Genomic DNA, 26,738 nt, shown 5'->3' with positions numbered 1-26,738 from the left:
ATTTAAGGGTCTACAGGGACAGAAAAATCAGTAGTTACAATTGCTGCCTTTTGTCTAAGAACACATTTGGCTTTGTTTAAACTCAAGCTTTTGATTCCAGAGGAATTTTTATAAAGACAAAATAGAGAAAATAGTGGAAGTCTGTTCTTTATTAATAAGCAGAAAAAACTTGGAACAAAGGGTCACTTTTGACCATTTCTGAGCAACTGCAAGTGATTATTTGCTCAAATAAATTCTTAAAGTGAATCTGCCTGTGTTATCATTTTGTGAATGCCTTCACTGTTCCATATACATAGAGCCATTGTTAGCACTGCAGAACACATCCTACAGTAAATGGCAGTAGTGTCAGAGATGAAGGCAAAAACAATGAAAATGTGGCTTTCCATTAAAATACTGGATCTAATTAACATAATCTTAAAAACTCCACTTGTAACTACATATCTAATGGTTCGAAAACAACTATGGAGAGCTGGTGTTCTGTTCATTATACCAGACATTGTGCTGTCTGTAGATTTTGTTCTGAAAGGCAGACATTCATGATCATCTTATGTACAGTGTTATACAAATTTCAACAAAAGCAACAATAGCCATGAGACACCAAATCTCTATTTGAATATTTTTGTATATAATTATTTATTATTAAAAAAAAAAAAAAAAGAGAAAAGAGTACTGCTACAAGGTGTGTATATCTGTATACAGAATAGAAAGGGAATTAGCACATGTCTAATGATAAGACTTTTTAATCTTATCAGCGAGTCATTCATTTTCTGGACAAATCTATTTTTGCCTAACATGGTAATTGGTCTAAAGCATAACCAGTTATTTTTGTGAACAGGAAATTATAGTCATTATCAAAGGTCAAAATGCACCGAAGTGCTAATTATTAAGTGGATTAGATTTTGTTAGTCCTAAAAGTGTATTGTGGAGGAGTATTACAAGTCTAATCTCTCCTTAACAATAAATTACAACTTTCTATAGAGCTGAGGGTTGTTTTGGGGTCTTGGTTGTAATTGTGAACTCATCAGTAACTAAACATGCTCAACAGACACATTCCCAGAGGACTGCTGAAATGAAAGAGCAGTACATGTTTGTGTAAGGCCAGGAATAGAGTCACAAAGACACAAGGAGCAAGAAAAGGAAAAAAAATAAAAAAATAAGAAAAAGAGAGGTTAGCTGGCTTGAAAATTGGGACTTCTGAAAACTTTCTTTCAAGACACACTTAAAATCTAAAACATTAGAACCTTATCTACAGCTTTTGTCTTCTGAGAGCTGGATATGTAATTATGACTGAAAAATGAAACAATAGTTACATTTCTGAATTATGGAACAAAATGAGAAATGAATGATTTTTTTATATATTTTTTTTAATGTGTTGAGCATTTTAACAACATTCATGACGTCTAATTTTCACAAAATATTAGTTCACTGGACAAATACAGCTAGCCAAAAACAGGCAAGTGCTGGCTATTAGTTTATATCACTACTATTAGAAATGGCTGGTTATACAGAGGAGGACAGATCATCAAAACTATGCATTACTGTTTAGGCTCTGATTAGTGCAATTTCAGAATGGCTTTTGTGAATTAGACACTGGTTTATTCAGAAGGTTGTAGGTCTGACTGTTCTTGCAAATTTAGTGAATGTGTTTCATACAAATGAAATAGTGGCAGATAGACGATGTACACAAGGTCCAGAATAATCTAGCTTTTGTTTCCTTCATCTGACATTTTTCTATCTGAAAAATGTGTATAATTGTATTTCATTTCCCAGTAGAAACAGTAAAGTGGTGTAATTATTAATGTAAGATACATAATGTAGATAGTAATGTAATGTAATTATTATTAAGTAAAGACTGTTGTAATATCCTCCTTCTGAGGTTATGAAACCTATTTTCATGTAATTAAAGCGTTATTTTAAAGATGAATAGAAAAAGCCTCAGCTGGTATAGCGTTTTACATCATAAGGCAAACTAGAAAAGGTTGTAATGATGTGTAATGTTATAGTGCATTTAGGGCTAGAGAATCAGCTATGAGAAAAAAATCAGTCTGTCAACCCCGATCAACTGGAATGAAGTAGCCTGGAAGCTGAAACCTCTGTTGTTTCCTGATCCTTGGTAGAAAGCATTTGATTCTTATTTCTAAACTTTTTTTTTTTTTTTTTTTTTTTCAGTTAAAGCATCATCAAAGGCTTTATGTTTTAGATGCAGTTTTACTAAAGCACGAGAGAGCATTTCAAGGCCAAATACCCTTCCTAGCTTGCTTAATTAATAAACATGTTGATAAAAGGAGATATTTACCAAAACAGTAACATAAAAAAAAAAAAAAAAACGGTATGATATTAGCTTGCATTTTTCTACAGTTAAACCAGTCTTCTGTGCCCAATCTCACTTGGACAAAATGTCTTACAGAGTCACGGAATAGTTGAGGTTGGAAGGGACCTCTGGAGATTGTCTAGCTCAACTCCACTGCTTAAAGCTTGAACAGGTTACTCAGGGCTTTCCACAGCCAGCTTTTGAGCATCCACAAATTTCACAACTTCTCTGAGCAACCTGTTCCAGTGTTCAGTCACTGTAACAATAAAAACGTTTTTCTTATGTTTCTTGTGTCTATGTTTGTGTTCATTGTCTCTTGTCCTTTTATTGGAACCACTGAGAAGAGTTTGTCTCTGTTTTCCTTACTCCTTCCCATCAAGCAATAAGATACCCTCTGAGCCTTTCCTTTTCAAGGCTAAACAGTATGACTTCTCTCAGCCCTTGCAACTGCTCTATCCTGTTTTGTGATGTAGTTAAATTTTGACTTCAGCGAGAACTTTGTTCACATACAGATTATGAAGTTTGGTCTGAGGTGAGCACGGAATGTGCTGAAGTACTCTTCACACACACTTGACTCCATTTTGGGAGCATAATAGCTGTCTTTGCTTGGAAATTCCATGGAACTTGTAGCTGCAGTAGTTCCAGGACAAGAATGAAGAATGGAAGTTAGGAGGCAAAAGAACAAAGTTTCATCTCTACAGAAGAATTTGAGGGAACAGCTAAAAAGCACATTGAAATACAAACATTAATTAAGTCCTGGAGGTGATCCAAACTGCCTGCAAACACTTCCGATGTTTAGAGATATATTGTAAACCCCCCACCTGCTATCACTGTTCTCGATGGCCTGGCAGTACTGCAGATGAGTGATCGATTAAGTAATAGTACATTAAACGCCTAAATTTTCAAGCCTACTTTCTGTGGGTAGTAACATGACAACTGGCATATTTCAAAACCTGCCCAGTATCCCATGGTGTCATTTGTATCAGAAGAATGTGAGATATGGACCTTTGAAATGTGATCACATCAGGCTAGTCAAATGGGCAACATGTCAATTGTACAAGTGCTACCTCAGGGAAAATGTCATATTCATGGATGAACTGATGTACTAGGTATACGATGTGTTGTCATTCAGTCTGTCTTGTGGCTATGAACTGGAGAACATCATACTTCTTTAGATATTTGACTAATTAGGACAATGCTATAACATTGTTTGAAGTTTTGCATTTTTTATGCCTAACATATTTCTTGATTTTGTTACTACACTGGAAAAACTACACTGTCTGCATTCCCCATTGGGCTGTCACTGACCTTAGGACTCCCAGGTGATTCTGTCCATGGTATGTATGCATATAGCGCTTAGGGCCTGGGCTGTTTGGGAAGTAAAGGAGACTGTATGATGGGTAAAACTGGCACAGTAGTTTGGCCCTTAAACAATTGTCTTTCATTCCCTCACCACCCCTCCAACTTCCCTCTTTTCCTCTCTTTTATCATGGCCTTCAGTAGGTGATACTTGTTTTGTGAGCAGTGCTGAATGCCCTCAGCTCCACTGTAGTCAGTGGCAGTCACTTTTTGAAACTTAGACTGAATCTGGGTGGAGAACTGTTACTTCTGGTGTTTGCATGTGAAGACTTGCATCCTTGCAACTGTATAAAGAAAAGGACACCTAGGTGATGAGGTGGCCTGTTTGTCTCCCCATCTGCCACCTCCTCTTCCCTCTGCACCCCTCAATTTTTCATAAGTCATGAACTGGTATCTGCAAGATCTTACAAAGTAGTACTGGATTCAAGTATCATTTGGCTTTCAACACAGCCTACCTAGTTAATGAATACACCCTGAATGATTCTTGCCTCCCTAAGCAGTCCCTAAAACACGCAATGGTGGCTGTCCATGGACAAATGGCTGGGGTGTAGTGGTCAGGCAGTGATAAAAATGAAATTCCAAAATTCAAAAAAAAAAAAAAAAAAAAGATGTAGTGGAAAGCTGATGGACAACTATAGGAGGAAAGGAGCATGGGAATCTGGAAATGAAGTGCAAGAACTGTGTGGGAGTGGTTAGAAAATGTAGGAGACATTTCAACTAATGTCATTTGTTCTGCTGTTGAACCACAACTTTTTTTTTTCCTTATGTGTTAATCTTTCTGAAAATTCCAGAGAGGGAATGAATTTATGCTAGTCTAATGCAGTAGCAAATGTATAGCACCATGAAGAGTCATTCCCTTGGCTGTAGCTTATTTAAGAATGTATTGGACTGTACATTAATAAAAATTTGCCTGTTCTGGTTTTTATTGCTCATTTCTGCAGTTCTGATTTTGTAAGTTGAAAAAAAAAAAAAGTTAAAAATATTTTGCTTAGAAATCTGGATGAGTTACTGTTGTCATATGGTAGAGGAAATGTTTTTTCATTACTGTTAATAGTTTTCCCCTTACATTATTACTATCAGTGCAAGCCAAGCCACCAGTTAGATCTTTTTGAAGCTTTGTATTTTGAGAATTTCTAGTAAGAAGAATTATGAGTACTTTTGGCATCTACCATGAAAAAAATTACTGCTGTGTAATGGCTTTATAAGATTTTTTGTTTTTGTTGATGCTAAAACATTAAAAGGAAGGAAGGGGAAATATTTTTTTCTCTCTGAAAGAAATAACTTACTGTTTTGACTGTGTGTTAAGTGTCAGGTATTGGAGTAGGGGAAGGATTCTTGGGTTCTCATAGCACTATGAGCTACCTGAATGTATACATAATTGCATTTTCTGACACAGTGACACTTGCAGCTGTGTAGAGTGCTTTTCCCACTTAAGGGAATGTCTTCCATCCCACTGTTCTGCAGAGTGGGGCTCAAGTTAGAACTCTTGCATCCTGAGTGGGAGGAGTGCGTTTGTACAGTAGGAGACAGACACCATCATCTCTTTTGGCATTTGCGTACTTAGGGAAAGAATGCCTTGTTTGTCTATGATAGACACTCCAGCAAAGAGTCGCTGTGGATTTTGCCCAGAAATACCCAATACCCCTATGGAGGATTGAGCCGAAAATGTGCTTATTTATTCAGGGTTTTTCTGTTAGCTAGTTGGTCATTGTGTGCTTCAGTATGCTGGATACCTCTGCCTTGTTCTCAGACCTCTGTTTCAAATTAGATGGCCTAAATGACACTGAGCTGTGGATTCCACTGCTAGAGCCCGGAGTCCCTTTTTAGCCCTGAATTTAATGACCTAATATTGGCATTTCTTATTATTTTACACCCTCCCCAACCCCTTCAGCTTCTCCTTGTACCATTTTGTTCAACCTAAATAAATGTTTCATATGTGCAGGCAATTTTTTAACTTATTTTCAGATTCCTACTACATTGATTTATAATACTCAAGCTACTAGTGTTCATATGCATCTGTGGCTATATGAAGAAATGAGCAAGGGGTCTCTCCTGCTGTTCAGGGTCTCCAACAAACAAGACAGATGCATAATCTACCCTACCATGTAAGATAGGATCAAGACATTAAAACTCTAGTACAATTATTTAATGCAGTGATATTGCTAACTCACATTTCATTGTGTGGCATCATTTCACCAGGACTTTTTACGTGATTTTTAATTACTTGAACATATCTATTTACTCCACTAGGGGGAAGCAACACGCACAAGTAGAGCCCAACAGCTTTCTAAAAAAATACTCTTAAAAAGCCATGCTTATTCTAGCCACATGCACATGTAATTGTTGACCAACGCCAAGGAAGAAACCTGAAGATACTAATAGTTATTTAAACAGGAGTAGCATTTTATCAGAGTTGAGTAATATATTACTGGCAAACTGACATGTTAGTATTTAGCAGTGTCTGTTGTCTGTTCAGGGCCTTCTGTTACTGTATTACAATGTTATAATGAGATTAACTGAAATAGCCTTTGACAGAGGTGCAAATGAGTAGGAGAACAGTAGAACCACAGAGCTGTAGTCATTTGCTTTTTTTTTGCTCCCTGCTCTCTCTCCCCCTTGTGTTTTTTTTTTTTTTTTTTTTTTTTTTTTTTTTTTGTTTTGTTTTTTGTTTGTTTGTTTGTTTTTTGTTTTTTTTTTGTTTTGGCATTTCCCTAACAGCAAAGTAGCAGGAAGCCTAGCCTTGGGAGGTAGTTCAGCATGAGAATACAACCAATGGTTAATATTTTAGAAAAGATCAATTACATCCTTACCATACTCTGTTACTAATACTGGTTATGCTAAATATCTCATTCGGTAAACATTAGAACATTGCTGTGATGTTTTATAATAGCAAAATTGGCTGTCTGCATATCACATGCATATTTTGTGAACTAGATTTTGTGAATTAGATTTTGTCAATGTGTAGTATGTGGTTGAAAAAATTTATGTTTGCTATTTCAGCATGTAGTCCATTCCTGATTTGTAAAATTAATATAGGAATGAGTATATAACAGTATGCATTTCACTTTATAGAATTTACAATTGGTGTTTTAATCATATTTCACAGAAAGTGGAAATTTCACACTGGTCAGGATCACCACATTGGGATTCTGCTTGCTTGTAACTAAAAGAAGAGCTGGCTAGCTCATTAAGAAAAAATGTTTTGGTTTTACATAGTGAATACAATGCCTTGTATTTCATTTTAGTATATACGCATTACAGTATCTAATACAACAATGCTAAGACTTTCTAGCTCTAACTCATCTGTTCTATACTCCTGTGCTATGCAGAAATATGAAATGTATATTCCAATAAGAAAATAATTCAGTGAATGATGACACCTTCTACAGATATGGTTGACAACAATGAATATGCAGCAAACAGTTTATATTTTAGACTAAGATGTGGCAGAGTAAATCTTTTTTTTTAAATCTCCTTGCATGACTTGTACTTTGGGGGAGCTAGTCACGTGTATAGAGGAGGAAAGATTGGGTCAGCTGTGAAATTTAAGGAGTATTTTCTGTTACAATAGCACAGGCTCCAAAAGCACAATAATTGATGACAGTGTGATACCTTATCCTTGGTTAGTGAATCATCAGCATATTGCACAGAAAACTGAATATGGTGCTTGCAGAAGTAACATTCAGACATTTTATTCCATGCCACGTTTCAGTTCTCTCTGAGATCTACCAATGTAACAGTTTGAAAACACTGATTTAAAACATGCAGTTTAATTATAGCTGCCTAGCCAGAAGTTAAAGTGTACCGTTAAGAGCATTATCCAAATGCCTGTTGAACACTGATAGGCATGGAATATCAACTACATATCTAGGAAGCCTGTTCTGGTGTCTGACCACCCTCATGGTAAAGAAATTTTCCTAATGCCCAGTCTGAACCTCCGCATTGCATTTTGTGCTGTTCCCATGCATCCTGCCATCAGTTTCCAGAGAACAGAGTTCAGCACCTCCCTCTCCACTCCCCTCAGGGAGTTGCAGAGAGTAGTGAAGCTGCCTTTTGGCCTTCTTTTCTCCAGAGTAGACAAGGCAAGTGTCCTCAAGGCAAGTCTGTCATCATAGGACATGCTTTTCTGCCCTGTGACCAGCTCCATTGCCCTCTGCTGGATGGTTTCAAGGACCTTGGCATCCTTTTTATGTTGCTGAGCCCAGAACTGCATGCAGTATTCAAGGTGAGGCCACACTAATGCTAAATGTAGCAGGAGAATCACTTCTTGACCAGCTGGCAGTGCTGTGTTTAATGCACCACAAAATGCAGTTTGCACTTCTGGCTGCCAGTGCACACTGCTGGCTCACGTTGTTGAACCAGTATTGGTTCACAACCAAAATGTTGCTAGAAGAGGTAGCTGCAAAATGCTCTAATGCTAATAGATGTAGACTAAGGTAGAATTAGTTTCTGTGAAATTTCTGAAGTTTCATCAGTGAAAAAGAAATGTATTAATATGAATTATCTTTGTTATGAGATGCATAGGGCTGCAATCTATACACAAATGCCTGATGTCTACCCATAAAGGCAAAAATACAGCAGAGACACCTAATCACTCTCTCTATTTCTCATTTGCATTTGCTGTGGTATTAATTACCATAGCTAGTATACTTCTCAAACTGATAGAAATAGAAACTTCATCCATTGATGGCTGAAATTGACATTCACTATAGAAATACTTGCAGTCAAATAATGGGCTATGATTATCTGACAGACAAAAAATGTTCTAGCAGAAAAAAAAGAAAAAAAAAAAAAAGAAAAAAGAAAAAAAAGAGATTTTAGCTGTTACAAAAAGTCAAAATCCGAAAATTTATTTATGTGACATTTTATAAGTGGTTTCCAAGTGCAGACACTTCCCTTTCTATGTACATAGTGTAGGTTAATAAGAGCTAGTAAGAGTCATTCCTCTTTAATCACACTATCAGACTGGCTTGAAGTAGGTGGGCAAGGCACTGAGTCATATCTTTCTCCTTAAGGAAATGCCTGCCTCCTTTGTGAATTTCCATTGTGATCGGAGAACTCTGTGACAATCAGCTTTACTTTAAATTGTATTTAAATAGTAATTTTGTGTATTTGTGCTTGCTGGGGAGAACGTGCCACCAACACAGGAGAACACAGTTAATATCTCACACAGACAACCTGCTAAAGTGATCATGAATGGGGATGAAGAAAACTACTATGGAAAACATGGTAATTTATGTGCTTTCTTAGAAAACAATTCATAAGGGCCTGATCTAAATCTCATTTAATTCAACTGGGTTATTTCTATAAACTTTAATAGACTGGGATACAGCCCCAAATGTTTGTTTTTATAACTTCCTCAATTATTAGCAATATCCTTATTTTTTCCAGCATAACATTTGAAAGTTTATTTAAATTGCAGATCAAAGGTAGACAGTATATGTTTGCCAATTTTTATTTAAGACAGGTAATTATTAGTCTTTTTTTAATTATCAAATTAATGCAGTAATAAAGTGCAATGTTTAATTTAATTTGCTGTTTGGAGTCAGAATTGGTAGATCAAATATCCTGTGAAATATTTATATTAATGGCATTATAATTCAAAATACAAAAGTATCCTATTAAGCAGCCCGTGAAATAGATCTGCCTCGTCTGCAAAGACTGTAATCTCAGTTTTTAATACTAGCAAAAAAATTACAGTAGTTATGCCACATCACTGCTTTCTTTCCTTACACCTTCCAAACTCCTGAAGCTTGGAATTTGCTTTCTAAATGTGATCTTTGGGCTTTTATAGTTAAGGAAGTGATTTACTTTTAACAGGAGATAACTATTAATAACATAAAATAAATGTTATTTTATTATTTTATGTTATTATTATTATATTATGTTATTTTAAAATAACATAAAATAATTTATCCCAACCCCTGAAGAATCTTCTCCATTTTTAAAAGAACGATATTAATTAAAAAAAAAAAAAGTATGGGATTTTATTCCTAATTTAGAAAAAATGAGAATGAAGCAAACAACATATTGATTTATTTATTATTATTGTTTTGCATGAAAGTATATTCCCAGTTTCTATGTTTAAATCCAAGATTTAAAGTTCCTGCATTTAAATCCCAGTTCCTGCACCTGGGGCACAACAACCCCAAGCAGTGCTACAGAATGGGAGATAAGTGGTTAGAAAGCTGCCAGGGAGAGAAGAACCTGGGAGTACTGGTTGATAGTCAGCTGAATATGAGCCAGCAGTGTGCTCAGGTGGCCAAAAAGGCCAACAGCATCCTGGCTTGTATCAGAAACAGTGTGACCAGCAGGGCTAGGGAGGTGATCGTCCCCCTGTACTCGGCTCTGGTGAGGCCGCACCTCGAGTACTGTGTTCAGTTTTGGGCCCCTCGCTACAAGAAGGACATCGAGGTGCTTGAGAGAGTCCAGAGAAGGGCGATGAAGCTGGTGAGGGGCCTGGAGAGCAAGTCCTATGAGGAGCAGCTGAGGGAACTGGGGTTGTTCAGCCTGGAGAAAAGGAGGCTCAGGGGTGACCTTATGACTCTATGTATTTACCTTAAAGGAGGCCGTAGCGAGGTGGGGGTTGGTCTATTCTTCCACGTGCCTGCTGACAGGTCGAGTGGGAATGGGTGAAAGTTGTGCCAGGGCAGGTTTAGAGGGCAGGTTTAGGTTGGATATTAGAAAGAACTTCTTTACTGAAAGGGTTGTTAGACATTGGAATGGGCTGCCCAGGGAAGTGGTTGAGTCACCATCCCTGGAGGTCTTTAAAAGACATTTAGATGTAGAGCTTAGGGATATGGTTTAGTGGAGGACTGGTTAGTGTTAGGTCAGAGGTTGGACTCGGTGATTTTGAAGGTCTCTTCCAACCTAGATGATTTTGTGGTTCTGTGATTCTGCTTATGTTTTGGTAAGGAATATTCCAGTGATGTTACAGACTACTTTGGTCAGTGAATTTTAATGTACTTTAGAATTTGTGTATAGTTACTCTTTCCTGTGTAAACTGCCACATTCTTTAATGGATTAATGTCAAGAGTTGCATTACAGAGGGGCACAGTTTAAGTATCATTGCACAGCAATGTGCCATGATAAACATATTGACTTCTGACAATGAAGAACAGTTCTTGGAAGAAGTTTGCCTTGCTGCAATAATTATACTGCTGTTAGTGAATAATACTATGTTACAGCATCCCTCTGCTTTCTTGATGGACAAGAAAGTTTCCATTTGAATCACAGCTCATTATCAGGAATGCTTTGTCTGTTTTTATTTTCTTGCCTATGAATTAGAGATACTAGTTTTTATTGTATCAGTATTATGAAGTTCACCTACACTTGTATATGTTCCACAAATATATACATCTTTTGACATGGATTTTCTTGTTTCCATTTCAGAATCAGGTATGATATAAATAACAAAACTTGAACTAGTTACAATGTTAGACACTCTGTTAGTAATGATTTTATTACAGTGAGAAGGACACTGCAATAAACTTGTATCTTGCCCAACTTGTTATGTTATAAAACCATTCTATTTAATGGAGACATTCTGGAAACTCAGGAGATTGATTTGTCAACAGGCTTTCAACAGCACCGACTGACTGGAGAAACATCTATAAGCAAAATAAAAGTATGGGTTTCCCTGCTGAAAGCCTATCATATTTTTAAAAATCTAGCTTGTTCCAATGTCAAGAGGATCAGGTATCTATCTGAAAAGTAAATAATATGTAACACATTAGAAAAGATAAAGATGAAGAAGTATGTTCAAATAGGTTTGTGATGTGCTAGGTCTTGGCTGGCTGTAATCATAATTAGAGCAATGTGGGGCTGTATGTATCTCAAGAGATCCATTTGGCCATCTCCGTGCTGACACATGGTACATTTTGCTATTCTGTTCCCAATGGGTGTTTATCTAATCTGTTCTTTAAGCTTATGGTGAGGAAAATCAGAAGTATGCTTGAAAACTTATTCCAGTATTTAACTGCCTGTGTGCTCTGAAAGGTTTCTTAATGCCTAATCTAAACCATCTTTGCTATAAATGAAGTTGTTTCCTCCTCTTTCTCTGATAGAGGAAGCTGAAAATAAATGATCACTGTAATTTTTATACAGTATTTGAGGACCATTGTTTTGTCCTCTCTCCCTTAATCACAGTCATTGAAATTTACATTCATTTACTTCTTTTTGTAAACTTCTTAGTATCTTGCTTTTCAGTCAGTCCTTCTACTCTTTCCAGTTTGTTCGTATCTTTTGAAATTCTAGTGCCGTGTTCTAGATACAGTTTTTCAGCTGAGGTCTTACATGTCCCGAGCAGAAGGAACAATGACTTCACCAGTCACGATCACCCTTCTTGAATCAGTTGTGCAATTTTTTTTTTACAAAAGCATTGTTTTACTGACTCATTCTCTCTTTGTAGTCTGCCATAATTGTTCAGGGTTGTTCTTATTGATGTTGTTAAAGGCAATTATTCTATATGGATTTGTAACCTGAGTTCATCTTTATAACTTCCTTCAGTTTATGAAAATCACACTGAATTGTTAAAATGTTTATCAAAATAATTTTGATTCTGTCTCCAGAAGCATATTAACACTTATCACCTGCACGATTTCTAAGTGTTCATTCTAATTTTTTGTTGTTGTTGTTCAAATTGTTACGGAAAATATAATAGCCCTGGAAAACAGGTTGCTCCAGTAGTGAGGTTGTGCTAGCTACTGACACTCAAGAGTGAGATTTTGGAGTCAGTGAATGGTTTGGTAAGTGTTTGTCCTCAAAAGCAAACAGATTGTAAGACAGAATTATTGGGAGTGAACTGAGATCAAATGGGAAAACTCATTATATATTTTATAAATAACAGCCAATATGTACTGTGAATATCCTGTGAAGTTCTGGTCCTTCCTTTTCCAGTGATATACAGTAGCACTGAAAAAGGTCCAGAAAAAGAATATCAGCATGACCAAAAGTGTGGAACAACTTATGTATGAGAAACAGCTAAACAGACTAGGACTCTTGACTCTGGAGGACAGATTAATAAAGAGGAATATAGTAAGAACCTGTAAAATTATCAGTAGCATACTATGCTACAGGTATGAGCTGACTGGTGGCAAGCTTAAAACAAACAAAAGGAGATAGTACTTCAATATTTCATTAATCTGTAATAGGGCATTGCAGATTCTGAAAGTGTGTGTGAGTTAAAGAGATTTATGAGATAAAAAGAAATTCACCAACAACTACTAAATACAAAGTCTGTTCAGAGTCTTTGGTTCAGAAAAGTGCTGAGTTGCAAATCTCTATAATCTTAGAGAGAATTTTAGGGAAATACCACTGTTAGTCTTGATTTTGCATTTCTCCTCGGGTGTTCACTATGGCCCCTTGATAAATACAGGTCACAGGTTTGATGGAACTTGTGATCTGGTGTTGGTGTTCTTACAGGTTAAACTTGGGTCCTATATGAGCTATGTACAAAGGCTCACTTCAGTATGCCTTATGCCTAGAATTTATCAGTAGGAAGTATTATAACAGATTCTGAATTGTTCTGTAGAGAAGTTATTTTTTACATGCTTAATTTGTAGAAAATGTTATATGAATAGATTCTTGAAAATACAGGCTTTGGCCCAGCATAAGCTATTGTGTGGAACATTTGTTTTCTGGAGCGTGGTGGATTTCCATTGTCCCTGAGTAACAGAATAACTTAAATCATCCACTCTCCAGCATTTCTGTCATACTTGGCTCCTCCAAAGTTTTAGCTTTCCCAACCTCTTTGTTAAAATGTATTTGTTTTAGAAGCTTAGTGAGGTGGAGCTGAACAGCTCAGATAAAGAGCAAATAGAATTGCAAGATCTGCTTTGTTTGTTGTGCTGGTCTGCCAGTATTTTGATAAGGTTTTCTGATATAAACCAAGAACAAAGTCTAGAGTTAGTAAGTAAATTTTGCTTCTAATAAGTTTCTGAATTCTTCTCTAATTGAACAAAACCAAGTATTTTGTTGGTAGACTAGGAAAAGCTTAGGCTGGTAACAACACCCTTTAACACTAATTGTATTCTGAAGAAGAGATCCTTAAGTAGGCAGCGAGACAGTACTCAGCCATTTGTATTGTAGCAATGATATCCTAACGAAGAAGTGATTTTTCACTGCACATAATTTGGTTTGGTAAATCCTTATAATTATTGAATTTCAAAATACCCTGGAAGTCTGAATAGCTTTAAAATCATGGTCTTTTAAATGAAGTAGAATCATAGAATCATTAAGTTTGGAAAAGACCTCCAAGGTCATCTAGCCTAGCTGTCCCCCTACTACCAATGTCACCCACTAGACCATGTCCCTAAGCACCACGTCCAACCTTTCCTTGAACACCCGCAGGGACAGCAACTCCACCACCTCCCTGGGCAACCTCTTCCAATGCCTAACCACTCTTTCTGAGAAGAAATTTCTCTTAATTTCTAACCTGAACCTCCCCTAGAGTGATTTGAGGCCATACCCTCTTATCCTATCGCTAGTTATCTGCAAGAAGAGGACGACCCCCAGGTCCCCACAACTTCCTTTCAGTAGCCAATGTACAGCAAATATTTTTGAAACTAGAACATTGCTAGTAATTAAAAACTAAAACGGAAGATGGTGTTACTCCATGCAGGGCAATTTTTTCATCTCTCAGGATCTGTGAGTAAAGACAACCAAGTAATATGCTTAAACTCCAACCCACAACAAAAGAAGGAACTTGAAAAGGAAAATTTAAACTCTGCCATAAATTTTTGTTACTATTTCCGAAGTGAAATCACACTGTAAGCCTTTGTATTCAAGTCCACAATTGAAACACAGATTGGAGCTAGTATTTCGTAGTTTCTCAGTAAGGTTTGCTTATTTGTAGAGAAGATCAATTGGAACTATGCTAACTGGGATAGCCATCCATAGAAATGTATCACAGTTGATTCCTTTCACCTGTAAACTCAGGCTAGATGTTACCACCTGTTTCTAGGAAGGTCCTGACTTGACCGTCTTGTCAAATATGACCTTCTGAGGTTCATACAAAGCAACAAACATATTCAGGAACGTATGCATTTCTTCCCCAGGATGTTCAACACCAAGAGCTTGTAGCAAACAAATGTTATTTGTTGAAGCTACTGAATGTAATATTTCTTGATCAAAATAGCAGTAGAGAATACAAGACGTTATAGTAATGTTGGCAAGTGTCCTGTTTTCAGCTAGGATAGAGTTAATTTTCCTCCTACTAGCTGGTAGGGTGCTGTGTTTTGGCGTAGGATGAGAAGAGTGCTGATAACACGCTGATATTTTAATTGTTGCAGTGCTTACACCAAGCCAAGGACATTTCAGCTTCTCACTCTGTCCTGCCAGTGGGCAGGCTGGGGGTGCAGCAGGAGCTGGGAGGGGACAGACCCAGGACAGCTGACCCAAACTGACCAAAGGGGTATTCCATCCCATCTGATGTCATGCTAAACAATATATAGGGGTGGCTAGCCAGGATGGGGGGCCGGCTGCTCAGGAATAGGCTGGGCATCGGTCGGCAGGCGGTGAGCAATTACATTGTGCATCGCTTGTTTCGTACACATTATTATTAGTAGTACTGTTATCATTATTATTATTTTTCTATCTTAATAAACTGTCCCTATCTCAACCCACAGGCTTCATTTTCCTGTTTCTCTCCCCCATCCCAGAGAGGGAGGAGGGAGGGTGAACGAACGGCTGTGTAGTGCTTAGTTGCCGGCTGGGTTAAACCACAACAGCAAGATGCTGGACAACAAAAAATCTGATCCATCTTCCTGTATTACTTATAACCACAGAATCATTGAGGTAATTGGGAGGTCTCTAGTCTGACATCCTGCTTGGAGCAGAGTCAGCACTGAATTTCTGCAATCTCCAGCCTGATTCTTGTCATCTGGTGAGCCCAATGCAACAAGGGCAAACCTGTGATGCTGGTATCTAAAATAAAGTCCTGTAACCAAAGAAGTAGGAAATAAGAATAACTGCAAAAGTGGAAGTATAATGCAGAATCATAGAAGAGACATTTAAGATCATCTAGTTCTTAAGTACAGAAGTGACTCCAGACTGTCATTAGATTTTTAGAGAAAAATCAGAAGGGCGTAGCCTGCAGCTCCAGAGAGGTAGGTTCATTTACTTGCTGCCAAACACACTTTGTGTGCAGCTGTGAGATACAACTGTTGTCTCTCAAATATCAGCAACTTTATATTGTGAACTCTATGCATAGGTGTAGTGATAGGATGTACATTGGAAATAACTTATCATATGGTAAATGAAAGGCCCTCATTTTTTTATGCTAGAAGAAAATAAGCTTTGATCTTCTCTACCAAAATTAGGTAATCATATTGGTGAATTACTGATAATGCTGACATGAAATTATTTTAATAGAACTGAGTAAATAGGAATACATAGAAGACGTTCTTCAAAGACTGCTATTAACTCCCCCCTCTATGTAAGTTTTATTTTTAATAAGGACATGCTTTTATGTTGTTTTATTTTAAATGCAGGTGAACCAAGGAAATTTGACCCAAAGTTCAGAGGACCTATTCATAACAGGTAAATATCTTAAGTCATTCTATTTTCATTTAGTTGGGTTTGTGGTGAACAGAGCATAAACATTTAATTTACAAAACTTGTGAATTTGATTCTGCAGTTCTTTTTAATCCAGAAGACTATCCTTACCACACTTAAGGAATATTATATGTATGCTTTTAGTTCTTTAAACCTAAATGCCAATTCTCTATGCTTTGTGTTGTCTAGTACCTACTGTCTTAACTTGAGCTGATGTAAGCAGAACTGTTAGTTATCAAATACTACTAAGCCTGCAGGAACTGGTGGCACAATCTGTATCTGTGCAGTCTGCAGTGTTGTTATATTCTGTGGTCCCTTGGCTGGATAATGCAGTCTGTCTTGTTTCCATATAGTATGGGACTGGAAACCAGACATACTCTATTCTTCAGTTTGCAGCTGGTTTTCCTGAACAGAGGGATGAAACTCTGTGATCATAGGCCTGGACAGCTTAACATTTTTACTGTTACTATATTCTGATCTAGTGAAAGGTGTCCCTGCCAATGTCACAGGGGTTGGAACTAGATGATTTTTAGAGGTCCCAAACCATTCAATGGTTCTCTACTGCATGATACAGCTAGTAAAAATTATATTTTTTTCCTTGCTATTATGAATGTGCAGTTGCCATGACATTTTCTGCAATTTTAGAGATATATATGTGCTATTCTACCATTTCATCACTTTCTACCATTCCAAAGCAGTTTTTAAAAAACAAAATCACATAAAACCATCCCATAACTGATATGCCACATTTATTCAGTGCCTATCATAAATTCCCTGGTGAGATGATATTACTGGAAACGCTACAAAATAGGTCAGTTCCCTATACAGTGAGGGTATGACCTCATTGTACAGTAGACCATAAGGCAGTGATTCCTAAATTGGTACATACTTAGCTTACTTTGCAATGAGGTGCATCTGGGTTTAGATTCAACATATTGCTTTTGCAAGACACCCAAAAGACTTGACTGACTGTGTAGGGTCATCAGTGCAGAACTGTGCAGTAGACATGTAGCATTGTAGACATACCCTTTAAGTAGTTTGTCTTTTTAAGACAATGAATGTTTATGTTTTTTTTTTTTAATTTCATTTTTTTTCCAGTTACTGAGATGAAGTGATTAACAAATGACAATCTTTTGAGCAAATAAGGATTAGCTAATTCCTGTGAAGAAAATGCCTTCTCAGAATATATTCCTGAGTTCAATAGGAGGAAAGTAGGATTTTGCCCTGAATTTGCTCCTGACTTTGGGACTTCCCACTTTTCTGTAGGAGAGAAACTGATGTCATTTAATCCTGGCAGGCAGATAAACACAGCTGCTCAGCCACTCCTCCAGTGGTATGGGGGAGAGCAGTGGAAAGGTATGAATGCAGGAACTCATAGTTTAAGATAAAGACAGTTTACTAAGTAATGCAGAAGTCGTGCACACAAGCAAAGCAAAACAAGGAATTCAATCACTACTTATCAGCAGACAAGTGTTCAGCCAATTCCAGGAAGGCAGGGCTCATCATCTGTAGCGGTTTCTTGGAAAGACAAAGGCAACCACTATGAACGTCCCCTCCTTCTCTTTCTTTCTCGCCAGCTTCTATTGCTGAGCACAACGTCATATAGTATAGGATATCCCTCTGGTCACTTGGGATTGCCAATCACAGATTCATAGAATCATTAATGTTGGAAAAGACCTTCAAGATCATCTGGTTCAACCGTGACCTTACTACCAATGTCACCCACTAAACCATGTTCCTAACTGCCACGTCCAACCTTTCCTTGAACACCTCCAGGGATCGTTATGCCGCTACTTCCCTGGGCAACCCGTTCCAATGCCTGACTACTCTTTCTGAAAATGTCTCATATTTTCTAACCTAAACCTTCCCTGGCACAACTTGAGGCCATTCCTTCTAGTCCTATCACGAGTTACCTGTGAGAAGAGGCTGACCCCCAGCTGGAGATGTATTCCTTCCTCACACCAGATCTATGATAAGTTTAACTGAAATCATATGAGACAGAAAAGATTTGTGAAAGCAATAGCTGGCATCACAAAAATACTTTCTTATTTGCAGTCTTCAGCTCTCATCCACTTGGCTCCTTACATAGACTCTCAAGCAGAACTAAATATTGCTCAGTTTATGAAGACACTCTTTAACATGAAGAACACGTTAGACTTCCTGGAGTGATTATTGCTCACTCTTATATCAAGAAAAAAACAACAAAAAAACAGGATACAGCTTTGATCAGGTCAGAACAGAAGCAGCTTATTGCTACAGCTGTAAGAGAGAGTAGAGAGCAACACTGAAGTCTTCTGCCTATGCAAACTCTGCCCAGGCAAGGCAGCTACAGATTTTACGTACCTTTAGGTTATACAACCTGCTCTTGACCAAAACTGTGTCAGGTAAACAGAATATGGTAAGTAACAGTGATTGAAATACTTCAGATGAATAAGGTCAAGACAGTACATCCTTCTACAAATAATTTACTCTTTTGTTAATGAAATTGTGCTGACTGGTGAGACCATTAGTTGCAAATATTTCTTAGCTAGTGAGGCCTGCTGCCACACATCTTCAGAAGTAAAAACTTGTGAAGTTAGCTTGTGAAAGAGAAAATTGGTCACTGTAACTGGAGACCTCAGAATTTGTTGTCTCTGTAAGTGCATACTTGCCCTTCTCCTACCTGCTTAAGTGTTCATGTGTCATATAAATTACATCTCTAGAATGACTCTGATCAGGGTCAGATGCTGGAAAAAAATGATTGTAGTGATCCATATCTCCACTCCTCTGCCTGAATGAGCTTGATATGTAGACCAAAAAATTAAAAACAGCAATTGAATTGAATACTGACTTCTTAGTTTTCAGACTGGAGAATGTGTTTTTTAGCTTGTCTGTAAATAGAGGTATGGCGCTCCAAAAGATTTTATCTATTTATTTATCTATCTATTTATTTATTTATTTATTTATTGTAGAGAATGTTTTGGTTGCACTAAATGAGGTCAAACAAACAAGTCAGAAAAGTCAGAAATTTGTGCAGAGATCAGGGTAGGTAGTTAGATATCGGCTTTTTTTTTTTTCCACTGTTATTTTCCCAATCATAACCTATTTATAATGCAGGTAAGCTGTGCTGGATCATCATCTCAACATATTGTTTAACCAGAAGTGATCTCACGTTTTCAGTGTTTTAACATACCATTTGTTTTAAGAATGTTTAAGCCTGTTCTTCCATATGTTTTTATTTCTGTCTACAATTCAAAAGACGTATATATTTATTTGATGGTCTTGCAGTGAAAGCAGGACCTTACACCTCACATGTGATTTTGTGAGTAAGACTTCAGAAAATAGTAAGTGCAGATGCAAACATGCTTATGTAGTATATTACGATGTGAGAATACCCTATGGCACTCATTGTTTTCAAAGGGTCATATTAGACACCTTATTTTTTAAAAAGTGTTCCTTTCTGTCCCTAGGCATTGTACAGACATTATTTGCTGTGTAATCTTCATAGTCGTCATTCTGGGTTACATTGCATTAGGAATTGTGGGTAAGTAAAAACAGGTATAGTATGTAGTAGTGCTTTCTCATACCCAGGAGAAGCAGCTTTGTGAACATCAGTGCTTTTAACTGACATGTCCCTTTTGCTTATATCTACATAAAGCATTCAGTTCAATAAGTAATACCTTGCTTAGAAGCAAATCGTGAATTTACATTAGAAGCAAATCATGAATTAACATTAACATTCAGTGTCTGTTAGGGAGACACTCAAATCCATGTATTTATGATAAAAAATTAAAAATGAAGTATATTCAAGAAAAATGACATTGTTTGATAATTTTGGTAACATAAAGTAACTGTGGTGGAAAAAGCCTTTCATTTGTCATTAAGCTGAAAGCAAAAGATAGAGATAAACACTTTAGTTTTCAGAGGCTTTTTGTTCTGTAGATTACCAAAAGAACCTATATGAGCAGTGAATGGGGAAGTAAAAGAGGTAACTTCATTTACTATGAGATCCAGAGTTGTTTGCATATTAGGATATTCATTAGTAATACCCATTTTATTTTGTGTGAGAGAATTGTATAAATGCCTGTATGTGAAAACACAAATAATATTGTGAAAGTGTACTTGCCGTGTATCTGTATGTTTTGCTGAACTCTAATTTATTTCAAAATAAGAGGTCATCTTCAGTACAACTCATTAGTCATGAATTGTGCCTTATGTGTTATTACAGAAACAATAAAAAGTACATTTCTGTATTTTCTTGTGTGAATACCCGTCTGGATTCCTATTAAATTTACCTTGAGGAATAAGCAATAAATAAATGTAGCTTTATCACACAGCTGCTGTGACTGAAAATCTGAGTCCAGTTTTGCTCTCAACGTTGTATACAGCACATAGGTTTTAGCTGTATGCACATCTGTGCAACAATGGAGTAGAATTTGTTTAGGTATATGTTTCAAGAAGAGTTAAATGTAGTCTAAGTAAAAGGTAGTTAAATCTCCTTGAAAGATGAAACATGATAATTTTTGATACTGGTCTTTCTTGGTCCTGCTTCAATGATGGCTGCTGTTAAATGACTTTACTGAATAGAAATATTTATTCCATGATTTACTCTTTGTATCATTCTGTTAACTTCACAGATGAGCTAATAGTGCCAATTTAACAATGTAATTTTATTTCCTATGGAACTGGCTTAACACTACATACATATTTCTGAGACCATGGGTTTATCTGGGTGATATTTTACAGAAGTTAGCCTCTTAATTGATGATGATTTTGATTCAGAAAGATATACATAAAAGGCAACAAATAAGTTCTATTGGAAACGAGCCTCATGTTCCAAAGGACAGATTAATTTGAAGTAATTGCTTTTGTTGTATTGCTCAAAAGGATGTTTATACAACTTCAGTGTATTCAGCATGGATTTACAAATTCTGCATCATGTGTGCCATTACCTGCTTCAAAGCATTACTAAATTGCTTGTGTTAAAAATCTGTAAGAACAATTTCTCAATTTTCAGGTTAGGTTCTGCACACATTAAAACATTAAAAAATACATTTAAGAGAAGCAAATTAATAATATGAAAGACTGCCCTTTTGAAAGTACATAGTAGAGGAAATGAAGCAGATAGTATAAACAGATTTGTGGTTATTTTTTAAGTATCAAAAGATGCCACTGTTCTAATCACATTTTTTCCTTGACAGGGAGCTTTCCATCCTTTAGAACCAACAACATAGCCCTAGAGCACAGAAAAAGAGGAGTACACCTGATAGACATTCAGATTGACAGGCAATAGGTATTTTTGATACTGTCCATGTGTGTTGGCTCCACATCAGTAAAAGTGCTGACATAACTGCAAACCTCCTGACAATGAAATGGTGCTATCATAGAATGTCATCCTGCTGCTCTGGGGGTTGGCTCAACTGTGTAATATGGTTCAGCTGTTCTTTAATTTTCTTTTTTCATCTTATTTTTGTTTGTGCCAGCACTCAGACCACAGCCTTATAACTATTAGAATGTGCTCGGAAAAAAAATCCGAATGACTGGATTCTGTTTCATTTAGTGCTTGATAGTGGGTCACCAATAGTACGGCAAAACACACAAAACATGCTGCTCTGTCAAACTAGTTCTTATAATAGCCTTCTTCCCTCAGTCAGAATTGTTGAATTAGATACTTATTCTGCACTGCTTATGCCAGAAAAAAAATGGTGTATTTATGACATGGATTTTTTCACTGTCATTGTCCTCAGTTTGCAAAAAAAAGTGACAGAGAAATAAGTTTATTAATCTTGATGTTTAAGGCCTGGCACAGCCAGTGAAAGAAGCACATATTTTCGCTTCTGGTCATTTCTCTTCTCCTTCTGCTGCTGAGTTAATCAAATGCTAAATGTTTATGTTGTAAAGCAGACTAATTCTTTTTTGTTTCACTTTGGAATTTAGCTGAGAAGCGTCTTCCTCTGTTGACCCAGCAGCTGATTCCAGTGGTGGAATTTCATAAAGAAAAGTGTGCTAAATCTATCTTTTAAATCAAATTAGTTTAGATATTGTTTTATTAAAAACATGACTGAATCCTCAGGCATACAGGACAGCTACTGCCAAGTAAGAGAAGTTTTAGAAAATTTGGTGATGGCAAAGCAGGAACAGTCTGTACAGAAATTCTATTGAAGTGAGTAGTATGCTCCATCATTTATATTCTACTATTTTCTATTAGTAATCGAGAATACACTGAAAACAATGAGTGATGAAACCTGAGACCAAGGATTGACACAAACCCTGTGAAAAAGAGACTTTTGAAAGATTTCAGCAGAGCTTCTGTTACAACTGAAGAGTGAGAGGATGATACACTGCCCTGCTAATTTAATGAGCAGTTTTATTCCTGATGGCTATATTAGTCCATTGAAACAGACTGAAGGAAGTAAGCCTGAATCACATTGACCCTTCTAATGGAAAGATCCTTAGGAAAAGATTGCTGTGTATATAAGCAATACACTGAGACAGCAAACAATTATTTTACATTGCTTATCTCCTTTTTCCCAAGTTTGTCTGAGGAATGAAAAATAATTCCAGGTTTAAAATGCTACCTTAGTAAGGGGTATTATTGGCTGTAGCAGCTACTTCCAAATTATATGTACAAAGGATCTTTAAGTCTTGCTACTAAATTCTCATCAGTACTTTGGAACTGGCATGGTGGGGTTTATCTCCACTGGTTCCTGTTTCATAAAATGTCAAATAAAATAATAATTTAAAACACTAATTTTTAGCCTAGGAAAACACTGATGTAGAAGAGTCATTTAACATCATACAAATAAGGTCTGAAAGGCTTTTCAGATCTGTATAGGAGCTTGATTCATTTGAGCCCAGATTTTTAAGTTTCTGAAAAGTAAGGTCTTACTAAAGTATAAGGAAACACTACTTATTGTCTGAGTCACAATGGAAGAAAGTGTACATGGCATAACCAACAGACAACAGTGCAATCACCAGAGAGCTGTGTGATGTCATGCATACATATGTGTAATTGAGTTTTCAGTTGCCTACAGGTGAGAGCTGATAGTTCATGTCTCCTGAATGTTCCCATTAGCTAGTGTTAATGAAATAAGTAAGTGGGGTTTAACAAAGAAAAAAATAAATGGGGTTTAACACCAGTGAAGCACTTCAGCTTTCTGTGAGCATCAGAATACCACAGTTAATCTGAAATGCGATCAGTCTGGAAGTTCAGAAGTTGGTTGTTACCAGGCAACAAGTTTACAAATTCTGGAACACAAGCAAAATGAGATATGTTAAAATAAACTAGGGGATTTATTTTGGTAATTTAAAACCATTCAAGGTGAAAAGTAACATTACAGATTCTCTTTTGGTGGACGTTATTATAACTATTTGCAAAAGTCAACAAAACTATGTTGCGTATCTGTTCCAAACATTCCATTAGATTTGTAATTTGCTGCTCTGAGATCTTGTATAGGTTCTGTCTCTACTGCACATATAATAATTGTTATAATAAGCGCTATTATTCTCACCAAAGTGACCTTGAGGAAAATGACAGTTTCACAGTTGGCTAAATTTAATGCCACAAAGTGGAGAGAAAATGGTGTAATTACAGAGAAGCAAATTCAAGGTAGTATACATAGGTCAAAACATAAAGTTTGGCTTCTGGCATTCAGTAATGTATTAGCACAAGAGAGGGAAAGCTGGGACTGAAAACTTCGTAATAACTGCAATCTTTTACAAATAATACAGACACAAGGAAATGGTTGTTAAGAGGATTTTTTTAGTGTTCTCTAGCAACCTGATTCTAGTGTGTTAGCTCAGGGTACTGATAAGGAATTATATTCTGGAACTATAGTTTACTTTCAGATGATGCTTTAGAAAAATGAAATTTCTGTGACTTAAAGGCAGATCAGCAATTGGTAGTCAGTAGTTCAAAGACTAGTCATTGGCTAGCCATTAAGGAAGCTTTTTTTTGTTTTGTTCTGTTTTTATTTATTTATTTTTTTTTGCTAGGAAATCTACAAATCAATACTCTTCAGAGGCAATCATCAAAAATTAAAATGATACATGAGAGGTGACGTTTTCATGCTAGTAAATTTCAACTACTATCAAGTTATTGCTATACACTTTACTGTAATGTTAAAAGATATATGTGTATTTGCAGCTTGGGTGCACGGTGATCCTAGGAAAGTGATTTATCCAACTGACAGCTATGGGCAGTTCTGTGGTCAAAAAGACACCTTCAATGAGTGAGTACTAAATCCAAATACCTATCTTTATGACTTACACACTACAAACAAAAAGTGAGGTTTCAAATCCTCTCTGTGCAATTGGTTCTTGTGCAAAGCTGAAGAGACAACTGCACTTGATTTCCTCTTATTGTATTTATTCCAAATAAAATTCATAAATAGATTAATCCTTCGGTGCAAATCTAGACACGAGTTATTACTGCAGTGCTGTTGTTCTCATTCAAAGAATATTTTTGGTAAAGTATAAATATAGCTGATTGCATCACTGATTGCATTGAAAGTGACTAGCTGGCTCAGCTTCTGGCTGTGAAGTTTAGGATATTTAATAACCATATGAGAAATTCTTCTGTCCACATTTGGATAAGAGTAGTCCTTAAAGCATTGTAGCCAGGTTCTCAGTTTCTCTCAATAAGCTCCAAATACCATAAAAGAGCATATGGTAAAGGTCTTGTTTTCTGCTACTGCTTATCTGGGGATAGTGGAGAGCAGAATGTATGGTCAGGCAGCTGTAGCCATACCTTTCTCGGATATACCAGCCAAACAGCTCTGTTTAATTGTCTCAATTTCCTAATCTCTTAGATTTGAAATTACAAGAATTAAATTTATTAGTTAATATCAACAGAGTGTTTCTGCATGAAAATAGCTGCTCGGGAAAGAAGGATATCACATTATTGTTTCCTCTGAAAATCTAAAACTTTTTTATGAAACAAAATTTAAGAGTTTTTTTTTTTTTTTTTTTAAAAAAAAAAAAGAGGCTGATGAAGGCACTGCCCAAAGGCAAATGCAAAAGGGGGGGAGCAGTAGAGAGGAAGTGCAAGCAGGAGAGAGGAAGAGCTAGTACTTTGTATCCTCTCAAGCTCTTTTTAGAGAGGAAACACAAATGCTAGGGACTGTAAGAGGACAAGACCTGTTGCACTCTCTGACTAAGATTCTTTCTAACAGCTGTTGGCGAGTGGCCAGAAGAGTCCTCTTCCTCTATGAAGAGAAAGAAGTAGGAGTAAAAGTGTTCCCCTTCTTCTGTTCTTTGCTCTGTCTTTGCCCCCTCTCTGGTCTATGGGAAGCAGCAGCAGCTAAATAGGTTTGGTGGTCTGGGGTATACAGCATCCATGCACTGTGTGTGATATGTAGCCAGATTTAATTCTGATTACCCATTCTCATTGCCTCTTTCTTTTTGTTATTCAAGTCTTCATTTATTTCTTACACCATGATTTCCAGTCTGTATTTTATTTGCCACATGGAGGAGTTCTTTATAAAAAATTAAGCCAAAAGTTACACAATATAATTTACTAGAAAAGGAGGAGTGTTATGACAATATTAGCATTAGGGCCTGCCAGGAGGCTCCTCTGAACAAGTCCCTCTGGTTCCCAAAAGTGGAGGTGTGGGATGTGCTTGTCAGTCCTTTATGGATACCATAAGAAGTGAGAAAGGCTAACCCATAACTATGGTTTTCCAAAGTCCCTGAAGGCTTAATCTGAGATCTCTGAATTGTGAAGTGATGACAGTCTCTGTGATTTGAATTTTTTGCTTGGAACAGGCATCCCCAGCAATCTCACTGAGCAGTAGAAAAGAGGAGCCGATAAGCCAACACTCACAGTTCGTGAAAAAAGAAAAAAAAAAGGAAAAAAAAAGAAAAACAGAGCTGAACTCTAATGAATTCCATGTATTCAAGTTAATTCTACTTTGTATAGAATCTTTGTGTGGAACTTTATCATGAGAGTATCTTTTAGGCCTCTTCATACTCCACTGTAAACCATCCATTAATCTTCATGGAATCTGGAAGCTTGTTTTGCCTTCTACAGAGCATAGTGTAAACATGGAATACAATAGTGTTTCACTGCAATGGACTCAGACCTAGTTTTCAGTGGCTGTTTCCTTTTGTTACCTATATGCTTAATCTTTGTTTTCTGCTGGTAATATCAGCAAGTGGGCTAACACATCTGGAAAAAAAAAAAAAGATTTCATTAATGGCTTAGAGAAGTTTACAGACTGTAAATACTCACAAGAAACTATCAGAGAAAAATGACATTTCAGTCCAAAATTTTATTATTTTGATTTGAAGAAATAAAAACTAGTGAATTGTATTTGCTAACGTACATGTTTTGTTAAACAGTACATAATAGAACATACTGCACTAAAAACAAATTAAGCATCTAAAATGTCAGGCAGTTGACCTAATCTCAGTTTTAAAAGGAGCTTGAATGTATGATTGCTATATATACAAAACTTGCTATATAATGGCTTTGTAGACATAACCATATTCAGCAGCTCACTGTATATGTCCTAGAATGGGGATTACCCCAAAA

The 26,738-nt window shown here is 36.6% G+C and overlaps 1 protein-coding gene across 2 annotated transcripts in view; it reads left to right on the top strand.

Moving 5' to 3' along the window:
* SLC44A5 (solute carrier family 44 member 5) overlaps window positions 1-26,738 on the top strand; it is a 90,414-nt gene that overhangs the window by 25,381 nt on the left and 38,295 nt on the right. The window contains exons 1-4 of one of the 2 annotated variants that reach the window (XM_027462790.3): window positions 8,642-8,899; window positions 16,162-16,210; window positions 19,675-19,748; window positions 24,351-24,435. In XM_027462790.3, coding sequence (XP_027318591.1) covers window positions 8,863-8,899; window positions 16,162-16,210; window positions 19,675-19,748; window positions 24,351-24,435 — 245 coding nt within the window. In that variant the 5' untranslated portion in view covers window positions 8,642-8,862. Of the gene's footprint in view, window positions 1-8,641; window positions 8,900-16,161; window positions 16,211-19,674; window positions 19,749-24,350; window positions 24,436-26,738 lie in introns of those variants that run through there. The other variant, XM_027462789.3, reaches the window with a different exon arrangement.

The sequence above is a fragment of the Anas platyrhynchos genome, chromosome 8 (assembly GCF_047663525.1).
Source record: "Anas platyrhynchos isolate ZD024472 breed Pekin duck chromosome 8, IASCAAS_PekinDuck_T2T, whole genome shotgun sequence".
In the NCBI taxonomy this organism is placed as follows: domain Eukaryota; kingdom Metazoa; phylum Chordata; class Aves; order Anseriformes; family Anatidae; genus Anas; species Anas platyrhynchos.
The sequence above is the reverse complement of the archived record's forward strand: the minus strand, read 5'-3'. Positions and strand labels throughout refer to the sequence as shown.